The 12,296-nt window shown below is 49.2% G+C and overlaps 1 protein-coding gene across 1 annotated transcript in view; it reads left to right on the forward strand.

Moving 5' to 3' along the window:
* Positions 1-730: 730 nt before the first annotated feature.
* Positions 731-12,296, forward strand: part of ZSWIM4 (zinc finger SWIM-type containing 4) — a 51,875-nt gene continuing 40,309 nt past the window's right edge. The window contains exons 1-2 of the mRNA XM_086963626.1: positions 731-1,322; positions 3,762-3,963. Of these exons, the coding sequence (XP_086819752.1) occupies positions 1,197-1,322; positions 3,762-3,963 (328 nt within the window). The 5' untranslated portion in view covers positions 731-1,196. The remainder of the gene's footprint in view (positions 1,323-3,761; positions 3,964-12,296) is intronic.

Genomic DNA, 12,296 nt, shown 5'->3' on the forward strand with positions numbered 1-12,296 from the left:
CATAACACACACATATAGTATATTGTGCACAAGCATAGTATCATGGTGCTAGAGCACAAACGTAAATAATTTTGAATACACCATAGTTCAAGCAGGCTCAGAGAAGAGAATTAGATCAAGTGAGCATGTTAAGGTATTTTCTAAGGGTATACGCTCTCCCCAAATGTAGGATTTATAGAATTTTGCCTAAACCTGTGTTTTGGTGAGAGGTTTGGCCAATGTGAAATTTACTACATTCGTTCATGTTTGTTTATATTGTCTGCATAGGACTCGGTAAACGCAGCTTGTAGTCCATCGGTAAGGCCTCATATAAGGAGTTACCTAACAAACGCAGTATATAGCTTTATTGCAGCTGGCACCTCTACTCTGTTGCGCAGCTTGCTGTGCGAGCCTGCCATGCTAACCAATACCCACGGCCACTTGCTCAATTCGGAGAGCTCTGGCCCAGTCTTCTGGTAATTTGCTCTCAATTGCCTTTGAACCATGAATGGAGCAACGGCCCCGCCCTTGTCTCCCATATATGGGTAGTCGCTTCTGGTTTGGAATGTAAACCCTAGTTGTGACTGGCAGCTCGAGACTGATTGGCAGAAGTGCTGCTTCTTTCTAGTACGTGTGGGGCGGGGTTTGCGATGAGTGGCAGCGGCGATGACTAGTGGATACTCTGGGCGGTGCTTCCTGCTCCCAGAGGGCGGAAGTCCGTGGGTCCGCGAGGTTGCTGGATAAAGATACCGAGCTCATTGTGTGCGACTTAAAGGGACCGCGGCCGTCGGAACGGAGGCTGGAAACCCGAAAGTGCGCTGGGCCTCACCCGGGGAGGAAGTGACGGAAACAAGCGGGGGAGCCCCGGGATCTGCTGGGAGGTTGAGTCGCACGAGTAGGAAGGAACGGGAAGCTCCCGGAGGAGAACCACGGGAGTCCGGGAAGAAGACGGAGGAGAGCTTCAGGGAGCACCAGGCCGCTCCCGGGGAGGGGAGCAGGAAGTATCTGGGGGACCTAGAGCTCGGGAGAGCCAGGGTACCACAACCCCCGGAACTTGGCAAGACTAGGCCGCAGCGGAGAGTGGGGAAGCGGGCCTGCATTCTACAAGAGCCCGGGGATCTGCGGGGCAGTAGGCCGCGCCCCGGGGAAAGAGTGAAGCCGGAGGAAGAGCGGCCGGAACGGTGCCAGGCCCGCGGGAGACGAGCAGCCTGACCACCATGGAGCCCCCGCCTTGTAAACGGCGCTGCCAGGGGGGCTCCTCGGAGGTGAGGGGCCGGGGGAGGCTGGAGAGTCTCCTGGACCTGAGTGCCCAGAGCGTCGCCGAGAGCTGGGCCTACGAGCAGGTGAGACCCAGGGTGCAGAAGCTTGATTACAAGGGGGGGGGGGGACATAGGGTCTGTGCCACGAATTGCTGCGACCCAGGCAGGGAGGATGTATGGTGTACATGGTCCGTGCTATAATCGGGCGAGTAGTGTGTCACGGTTCGGGCTGCAACCTGGTGTTTTCGTGGAGATTTGACGGTGAGAGAGTAAAATCGCTCTGTTTTAACTTGATGAGGCCTGGGGTACAGGACATGTGCTATGAGACCCGGCGGTGAAGAGGGCACCGGGCAGACCGGAGGGTTACAGGAAGTTACATTTTTCAGTGTACTCTGAACTAGGCTAAAGTAGCGACTAAAGCTCATACATCACTGTTTGCTTCATAATACACGACGATCCCGAAGGGGAATCCCAAAGAGTCTCGTGAGCCAGGAATTTGCCACTACTCTTAGGCAGACGTAAACCCTATGGGAAATGAGCACGAGCAGAGGTCGGCAATCCTCTGACTACACAAATATCTACCGACCCTATCAGCTGATGGGTCCCTTTATGCTAGACTGCAGACCAAGCAGCAATAGAATGTTGTATTCAGTGATGCTTTCAACTTAAAGGGCTTCTAAACGAACATCCTATACTTAAATAAAACTAAAAGGTTCGGATAGTCGGTCCATGAGGTCTGAGCACAAGTGGGGTGTGGGTGGGGGGGAAGTGGGCACATATATTGGCTTTTCTGTAAAAAGTATATCATTATAAGAAATCTTTAGCAAAGAAGTAGTGCCTAGTTGGGAACTAGAGCGCCTCGCCTACCGCACAGCCTGGGAACGGTAGCCCTCGGTCTAGGTCGGAAGATCCATAAATGACGTATTGGCAATCTGCGGACAGAGATAGGGGTTCGCCTAAATTGAAATAATCCCCATGGCATCAAAACGGAGTAGTGCGTGTGGCATTGTTTGAAGGGGTGGTTTTTATGAGTCTTCCCTCACTGACCCAACTGAATAGAAATGTGTGTAGTTTGCAGCATGCTCACGTCACAGGCTTCGTGTATGTTCATATATATCCTTCGTTCTTGCAAGATACCATGTCAGATGTTACCTGGAATTTTATGGCCAGTATTCCACCCTGGCTACAGTTACGGACACTCGGTGTGTGTGTTTTTATGTTTTTTATAGTGACTGTTGGCATAGCTGACCTATAAAACCCTACAATGCCATGAACGGGTGCTCGTTATTCTATAAAAGTTGCTAAAGATCAGTAAGAATCTTTCTTGAGCACTTATTAATTGCTGTTACCATCAAGCGCTGTAAGTCATTATTCCACAAGACTATTCAGCCCAAACACAAGAAATCACATGTAACCAAATATACATCTTAACACAGTCCATATTGCTAACTGTGCTTGTGTAGTGTAACGCCGACGGCTAGACTACTTTGTGTTTACATCAAATGACAAAGATCTTCCAATCCCCCTTGTTTTTGGGAGTGCTCAGGTTTTCAGTGGTGGGCGCTTCTGTTTCTATTTAAAGTATATTCCTTGTGATTCGTTGTGTTATGCACGGCTCGGCGGGTTGATGCTGGTGGAGCTCTCCCACTTAGGTTGGTGGGAACGTGGGTGGTTGGCTGCACAGAGCAAGATAGATTTACAGTGAGTGGTTTGTTTGGCATGTGACAAGCTCCGAGCTGCTAAAGCTTTGACCATTCAGCATGAGGGATACTGGAGCTCATTGTCTGGAAGTTGGAAACTCCGCTTAGAAATGGTTTAGCTGTGTGTTAACTGGTTTCATTCATCCTCTGAATTTCAGCTCTTCCTTGAGTGCTGTTAGCCTTACTCATAGGATGTCTGGTACCTGATGTCACCCATGGTGCAGTGATGTCATTTACTGTTGCTGAGCCTGTGTTAGTGGGTAAAGGACTACACCATAATATAGACCCAGTGAACCTCAGTTGCTGCATCTAAGTGCTTGTCCAGATGTCAATTTTTGTTTGTAGACCTCGGTTCCTGAACTTTGAGTGTAGTGCCAAATTCAATTCAGCTATTGCTTAATCATACACATTCTACAATCAGAAATTGGTTGTATTGCTTTTGTCTATAATGTCAAATAATTATTTTCTTTTACCACAGAAAAGGTTCTCCTTATAACGACCTTCTTTTTCCAGATAAACTTAGGGAATGATCTACTCAAATCAACATCCAGGCAAAGGTCTGTTCTTTCCTCCAGCCCTGAGCAACCTTACCCAGTGCTATTCTGTTGGGTGGTCATGGATTCCATTGACCTAAGTAAATGCAAGTTACATTTGCTTTGTCTACAAGCATTCTTTGTGGTACCTGTCCCAGAAGTAGTATATCTGGTCACCTGGTGGGTAACCATTCTTGAGTATATTCGTTGGTGCTCTGCTGGCTCTTTTAGGATGTTATAGGAGTACTTTGTTTCTGACCTACGTGTTGCATCTCTTTCTTCACTTACAGGTAGAGGAGCGGTTCTCCCGCGTCCCAGAGCCGGTGCAGAAGCGCATTGTGTTCTGGTCCTTTCCACGTAGCGAGCGGGAGATCTGCATGTACTCGTCTCTGGGCTACCATCCACCTGAGGGTGAGAGGGATGCCCGCATACCCTTCAACCGCGGCCTACAGCTGCTGCAATCAGGTGCCGTTGGCCGCGTCCTGCAAGTGGGTAAGTCTGAGCTGGAGTTATTTAAGCAGTTTCAAGTGATAATGCTCCATGCTTTAGGTGGGCATCGTCGCTAGATAGGATACCAAGATATGATTCTGCTCTCTGGATTTCTTATATTCCATTAAGTATTTCTCTCTCCTGTAGGTTTGTGTGGATGACTCCGCCAATTGTTCCAGAGAAAATGTGTCTAATCTATTATTCCCATGTTTCTGTATTGCACCAGCGTGTCCTCTTTTTATTACTTTGGTGCATCAGGGGTGCTATTACATATAGGGATTGATAAAGACCAGATTTGGGTTGCTATGTTCTGTAGGTTAAAGTTTGTCTCGTCCCTGATGGAGGAGTTTTGGAATTGGCTATGAAGTTGGTTGGGGTATTTTGAAAGTTAAACACTTTTTTATAAAAGGTTTGTATTTAAGAGCTGAATGATATGTTAGTTAATAATTCACCTTAAACCTCACAGGGTCAGCCCTGGACCGAAGGTTGGCAGGTGTGAAAATTGTATTAGGTGACCTGCTTCACCCCGTAAAATGTTTTTTTGGTTCTTTGATACCTAGAAACCTTGCCCACATGCAGTGTGTTTTCTTAAAAAAAAGTTTTATTATGGTTCAGGCACTTGCATGCGTTTAAAATCCCAAGTGGTTATATTCAGTCAACTTGAGATTTGCATGCAAATGGTGAATGTTAGTGGTGAACACGATAACCTTAGTGGTCCATGATAACTTCTGGACGAGTCTGTGGATCATTTTCGGATTAACCGAGCCTAGCCATACAGAAACAAATGGATCTTATCCAAGTGTGTGAATCCACTTTATTTTTAAGAGTTTTTGGTACGATGTTGTTGACCCCAAGCTGCAGCTTGATGCTACTTTCTCCCTTTCATAATGAGCTTCAATGGGTCTCTAAACCATGGCAATTAGTTATGTCATTTGTGTGAATTGGCAAGTTCCTGTTATCCTCTGACGTTGATCCAATATCTGTCTGTGATGCCGTATTTCAGGGCGAACTATGTGTTCCTTCGTAGTATGACCATCACTTGCCTCAATCGTAGGGGACGATTCGCCCCCACCCCCTTTTAGGGATTTATTTAAGTGTGTGATCTCGAGTGTGAGTGTTTGAGCAACTTCCTTGACGACGGGATGCTTTAGAAAACCCAATTAGTATGGATGAGGCTTTCATCTTTTTGGCCCACTTCATAAATACTGTTTGCAACGTTTTGAAGGTCGAGAGGTTTGCATATATGGAGTGTTGAGAGGTTTTTGGGTACGGGAGAGATTAAGGCATTTTTCTTTATTTGTTGCCTTGCCAATGTTGCTTGCTTAATTCACCTTTTTGCCACCTTCGCTTCTCCGTGGGACTCTTTCCTCAAGGTCTTCTATCGCACCTTGTCTTTATTGCTGTGGTTCCTTGACATAGTCATTCAAGCTTTCCTGCCTTCTTTTTGGCATGCTCATTAACCCACTTGTTTGATACTGCGCGTCCTTATGTTTTTTTGCTTTTATTGGGAGCAATTCTGATTATTTGACATCATATGGGAGCGTGTGCTGTCAATTCTGTTGAGTTGCCTGCATCTTATGTTGAAGTTGTAGCTTGAGCCGAGGATGGTATTCCTGTTTAATACATGGGAGGTGATTAGGAGAAGAAATTGCCATATTTTTAGATATTACGGTATTCGTCATGAAGATTTGGCTCATAACCGAGTCATGTCCCCTTCAAGGCTTTGGATTGGATTCAGTTTGTACTGAATAGAATGCGTCTGTCTAGACTTTCTGAGTGGGCGTTGATTAGGCCGTTTCTGATATTGGAGTTTCTTTGGGCGTGTGGAGCGTAGTAGTTTGTTAATGTTTCTGATTCAGCCAGCCAAATGGAACTAGATATTACTAGACAGGGTCATTTGTGGGCTGCTAAGGAGTTTTTAAGCAGACGCGTTAAAAACTCTGCCGTGATTGCTGTTGGGCGAGGAGGGTTGTGAACAGTTACTTTTGTTTAAATGCATGTTACAACTCCATGTGAGGAAGCCGCTGCTGCAGATACACATTTGTACCCCTAGAAAAGAAGACATCATCTTCCCGTTTCTCAAAATTCCCCAACTGCTGTTTGCTCTTTAACTTACCTGGTGGCTCAGCGTGCTTTGTTCCACCTTATCATGGCACTGGGAATGCTAGCCGTGCTGGCTCTGAAGTTTGTCTCCCCCTAAACTCGATGCTTCTTGCTACTAAAGCGATTGCTGTTCCGTAGGAGCTGGATCCTGGTGTCTTACATTTTTATTTGCACTTAAATCTGGTCTGTAAAGATTTCTTCGGAACTAAAGTATACATTATATCTGTCTACCTGGAAAGTAATTTCTTTGACTTGACTTGGCTACTTGCGCGTTTGCCTGATGCCAGCTAGTTGACATAATTTGTGGGTTGCATGTGTGCACCCTGTGACCCAAGGCTTGCATTGTCCTGATGCTGCCTGTAAATTCAAATCGCAAGTTGCTAGGTGGCCAGAAGCTAACCTTCCCTTTCAGGAAGGGACACAGTATACTGTTGACTCCCTCGCTTTCCCATTGCTGCTTGAGTGTTTGGTGACCCATAGGCACGTTGGCGTGGAAGGTTCTTCTCACGTTGGGGCTCCTGCCCACAGGCCTGGTGATGAGTTTCCTGCTGTTGGGTTGTCCTGCTAAAGGTGAGTAATATGATCTACCCTCTTCGCCTCAGGGGGATCTGCTACAGCGGGTTAGCATTAACAAGCCCATTCTGACCCTGTTTGAAAGCTCGGTCCCAAGATTTGAGCACTGTCTTTCTCTGCTCCAACGTATTGAGATTCCGGCGTAAATTAACCCTAATAACTAGCAGTGAAGAAACTTAGAAACGGTGGTAGTGTGTATTAGAGTCTTTTTCTCATGTACTTTAACCAGTCGTATTGGTAGCTGATCTGGGAAGATCTGCTCAAAGGTTGGTTAAAATCTTGCAAGGGCAGTTGTTTTTGTAGTGCTAATTCCCCTTGAAATTAATTGTGGCTGCTTCTGGGTTACAGGTGTGATTGGATGGTGTGAAATTACGCTGTTCATGTGCTGCCATAGACCATTGTCATCCTCATTGGCTATTGCCCGATGTGCTGCTTCTTGATTATGGAGCAAGCACTTGTGGTGTGCAGAGCTCTTGTATCTCTCAATTTTTACACAAACTCAGTACTGACTGCACAGCTGGGACACTATTGGTGTTGTGCAGGATTCTGGAATCTTAGTTGAAGCACAGGCTGTGTTGCTAAAGCTTAGGATTTCTCATGGTTGAGGTGCAGGCCCTGTGTTGGCCACGATGCGGTATAGCTCAGTGGTGGTGCACGCATGGACACGTCTTGGTGGGCTCCAGGCCTCTATATCCACCTGGTTGGGTGCAGGTCTGTGGGCAGAGCTCAGGGTTCTCTTGGTTGATGTGGAGGCATCAATAACCTGTGGAGGCGTCAATAACCTCCTGCTGGCTGAAGTGCAGGTCTGTGGGCAGAGCTTGGGTTCTCTTAGTTGAGATGCAGTCCCTGTGTTGTCAGAGCATGGACACATCTTTTTGGCAGTTCTGGTCTCTATAACCGCCTGGTTGCGGTGAAGGTCTGTTGGCAGAGCTCTGGGTTCTCTTGGTTGAAGTGCAGGCCCTGTGTTGGCCACGCTTTGGTATAACTCAGCGGTGTTCCAGGCATGGACACGTCTCGGTGGGGCTGCAGGCCTCTATAACCTCCTGGCTTGGGTGCAGGTCTGTGGGCAGAGCTTGGGGTTCTCTTGGTTGAAGTCCAGGCCCTGTGTTGTCAGAGCATGGGCACATCTCTTTCCCGTTGCAGGCCTCTGGAACCTACGGGCTGGGTGCAGGTCTGTGGGCAGAGCTTGGATTCTCTTGGTTGATGTGCAGGCCCTGTGTTGGTAACGCTTGGTCATCACTTGCTCTGTGTGGAACGCCTTGTACATCTCGCGGGGGAGAGCTGCTGGGCCTTGTGTTGGCACGCCTCGGTTATCTCTGTGTTGAGAGGCCCCTCGTTGCGGGTAGAACTCGGGCGCCTCTCACTTTGAGGTCCTCCAAGACCTCGTGGCGTCGGGCGATTTCGAGCCTTTTGTCGTTGGCAGACTCGGGGCTCGTATTACCCTTCGGGTGGGTCGTATTTGCTGGGGGGTTTGGATTCTTTGTGTGTTCTGATCTGGACACGCTTCAGCTTGTGTTTGAGAGGTTCAATGGGCATTGCATGGTCCCCGGTCGCTCTCCTCCCCCCAGCGCATATGCACCTCCTTCCTCGCCCTCTGCCCACTCCCTCCTCACCAGTGCACAATACAAACAGCCCTTCCCCTGGGGTGCCCATTGTTCAGAATCCATCCATCACAGAGGCCTCTGTCTGCATTATTTAGGAAACAAGCCCCTTTCTGTTGTTCCTCCCCCACCCCGGAGCGAAAACCAATATACCGTCTTTTGCCGCAAGCGAGATATTTATTTTAAGGAGTCCCTAGCATCTACGCGTAGGTACACGTACTTGAGGGCAGTCTTTCTCGTCCCAGACAAATAGCACGGGCCAAGGAATCCCGAAAAAGGCAATGTGTTTTTTTTTTTTTTTACACAACTGATATACATACCCGTTTTGAGCTCCAGCCGCCTCAAGACTGATGAAATTTCACCGCAATACTAAGCCAATTGCAGTGTAATCTGCGATCCTGTTCAGAAGAAAGGCCTTGTTACGCGAGTCGTGACCCCAAGATAAAAAGATGCATCTACAGTTTAGTAAACGGTCAACAAAGCGCCTCCAACCACGCATGCAGATGCTGCCTGCTGGTGCATATTGAAAAACGTTCCCCGAATTTAATGTTCGCGGCGCTACAGAAAGTACTGGCATTTGAAAGACAAAAATACCCCAGGAGACTAGTGAGAGCCCTAAGTGTAGGCAAGGAGTGAAACTCGTTAAAGTATGGCCAGTAATGGCTTCCTGCAGAGCCGCCTGCCGTGAGCAAAGCGCTGTTTTGGAAGCAAGGAGGGAAAACTTGCGTTCAACGCAATACATGAATTTGTAGAGCTGGTTCCCACCATTGGATGCCCCCAAGCTCTTTCAGAAGCATGTGCCCGACTGGAGTAGGCGATGTGCTTATATTGTGCGTCAGTGTACTTCCTGTATGTGAATGTATAGAAGCGGTGCTCCGTACACCGATGTGTTGGCAGCACTTCGTTGAATCATGCCAACGACCGTTATTGAGAGTTCTGTCTCTGCCGCAGGTGTGGCTGCGTGTGCTTCTTACTGGCCAGGGTGCTAAGGACTCGTTCTGAGACCAAGATGGCCGTCCGTGCTTCTCACCTCTCGGGCCTAGCGTGGACAAGCAGTAGAGGCCTCCCTCGTAGGCTGGTTGCGACTCGATGCAGAGTTTACAGTTGTTGCAATGCCTGTAAACTGGCCTGCCCACTTATGTGGCAAGGAAGCTGGCATTGCTACTGCCGGCGCCCTATTTGTGTTGTGCAGATGTCCGTCACGCACCTGAGGGAAACCTTCTCTGCGTCGCCTGATGTGTGGTTTATACGGGAATTCCCTGCTAGTCGTGAACATATATCCTGTGTGTATATTTGTGTCTTTCTGTACTGCTGCCTGTGATGTACCTGTTTATTCCTGTGGAATGTTGTGCTGCTTTTGCCGTGCTGTGGCGCTTTGTGTGAGGAAAACCCGCACCACTACTGCCTGTGCTTCGTTCGTTCTGAAGAAACCCGCCCTGCTAATGCCACCGTTTTCCATGTATTACTGACGCTTGAGAAACCCAAAACCTTATTATTATATAAAACCCCGAAGCATTGTCTGCTCGGTTGCATTGTGCCTTCCCTTTCTTCTTTTGTATTGGGAATGGTTGTGGTGGGTGGGGGCTGCGGGTAGTTCTGTGTAAGCACCTTTTGTCATGGCCTCCATGTTTAATGATGCTATCTCTCGGGGTGTGAAAGGGCGCCAAGCCCCTCAGCGTTGAGGTGTGGTCTGACAATAATGGCAGCGGGTGGTGCCCGGCTCTGCACACTGAGGGGCTGGGACTCGGGCCTTGCATTTAAGCCCAGTCACAGCGCATCCTATTGATGTGATGGCTGGTCTGGGTTTAGCCCCCACTCCTTGTGTAATGTCTGGGAGGTTTCAAGATTGTGCTAGATTCCGCCTGCTGTGTGTAATGTTTGTCCCCCAGAGAGGTGTCGGAGGGACTCCTCCCTCCCCATCCGTCCTTCGTCTTGAGGGGAAGCTGGCAACTAAGTCTTGCTTATTGTGCCCAACACGGGATTTAATATCAAACGTTCTTGTGATGGGGGTTGCCCTCTGCTGATGGCTTAGCGGATTAACTTGTTTGGGGGATATAGACTGCTCCGATTTCATCGTTTTAGTGAAGTACGCTGTTTTGTGTACCACGGACAAATGCCTCTTGCGTCGATGCGCTTTACAGTAGTTTGGGGATGTCTTGTTTTAAAAGTAGCAAGGAATCCAAAGGTTAGCACTTTTAGGCTGCAAAAAGAAACTGTTACAGCAAAGAAATAATTTATGGAATGCTGACAACGCAAACATTCTCCCCAGTCAAAAGATCTGGGTTAAATCCATCGTTCTTTTGCCCACTACACCACCCCAGTTTGGACACAGCCATATACAAATCAGACTTGACCCTGTGCCTCATGGGAACAGTCCAGACCGAACTCCCAGGCCAAGTCCTCCCTGGACCGGAAACACGCATCCCAGGACCGGTTTCAGGGTAGAAAAAAAGAAACTGGACATATAGTATTTATTGCCAGATGGTGATTTTATTAACGGCCTAAGAAACATGCCGTTAGAATGGGTACGGTCCTCGTTTTCTGTACTTGGGTACAGTGGAGTGCGGCGGTGTGTTTGTAGGTGGGTTTTGGGACCTGCTTAGCATAAAGAGCAGTGTCATCACGGAGAACACGTGGGACTCTAAAACCCGCCAATCGGTATCCGTGTCATTGAAAGGGGGCGTGGACCTCTGCACTGTCTGACATGCCTCCGTGCCAGGCCAGGCCTGGTGGGCGTCTGAACCCATCTTGCAGAGAGGCAGGACACTATAGATCGGATCGTAATGGCGTATGGTGACCACGCCTGGCTGGGGGGTATTTATTATTTATAGTCGAGGTTATGTATTGGGGAATATTGAGTATAAGACCCCAAGAAGGGTGGGCACCCTTCGCTGGTGGTGCGCCGAACAGTTATGCATGGGAAAGGGTCACGTCTGCGCTGGTCTATCAGGCAAGCCCTGGTATGTTCTCGTACCATGTTTGCATAGTGTTCATACTGCGGCAGAAAGGCTCTGCACTGGTTTCTCAACCTAGCTTACTGGGAGCCCTCTAGTCCAGCTTGCACTTGTCTTTCCGATCATACCTTGCTTAGCGGGCCGTCAGCACTGGTGCTTCTCGTTATGTTTTACTTGAAGGGGTACGGCCCGGGGCGTAACAAGCCCCGCGGGGCACACCACTTCAGGGGCCTCAGACCTTCAGGGAACCTATTCAGAGCAAGGCGAATGAAAGTCAGCCCCTTCATTTCGTTCTGCAGCGAGGCACCATGATTTTGCGTTGCGCCACTGGGGACGGCGGGCCTGACCAGCCCGCACTGCTCAGTCTGCACCGCTCTGTGCTCACACCTTGCTGGTAGGGCACCCTCACCAGCCAGGGCCTGTCCATGCGGCTGCAGACAGGTTGCTGACTCCGCTACCTGGTTGCTGCCGTGAGGTATCCGGCAGGCGTGTCCGCAGTGAAAGTGGGTGCCGTGTGTCGCACGCCGGGACCTGTCTTGCCCAGAGGTGGCACGTGGCGCAGGAATGCTCCCCCGATGACAGGCTCCTGCCACTGGGCCTGTCCGGACCCATTTTCTGCTGGTCGATGTGAACGGCAGCTCTCGGTATCGGCCCGGCCCTCCTCGGCGTGTCTGAGTCTGCCTGGTCCGGTATGTGGCGGAGCCGGATAGAGGGAATCACACCAGGACTTACGGAGGTGTTTCTGTAGCTCGGATGTAGAATGTATAGATGCGGTACTGCTGAGCATTCCTACCCCTGACTGCCAGTCCTTCCCTCTCTGCTGCTTCGCTGGCACGCACGCCCCCCTCCCCACCTGGCCCTCTGCCTCCATTTGTCACCGGGGAGCTCTTCCCATGTGAGGTTGGATTCCCTGGCCCGTATCGGCGTAGGCCTCCAGCGTGCAGCAGTGGTGCTGCCATTAATATTCCGTTACTAAAGTCTCAGCGATTGTGAAAAATCCAAGCATCCTACCAAAAACGTCTAGCAAACATACCGGGACGATTCGGCAGGAGAGCGGCAAAGGTGTGGTGTGTAGCTGCTGATGCATTTTGAAAACAGTTGTGGT

This window comes from Lissotriton vulgaris, chromosome 1_1 (assembly GCF_964263255.1).
Source record: "Lissotriton vulgaris chromosome 1_1, aLisVul1.2, whole genome shotgun sequence".
NCBI classification, from domain to species: Eukaryota; Metazoa; Chordata; class Amphibia; order Caudata; family Salamandridae; genus Lissotriton; species Lissotriton vulgaris.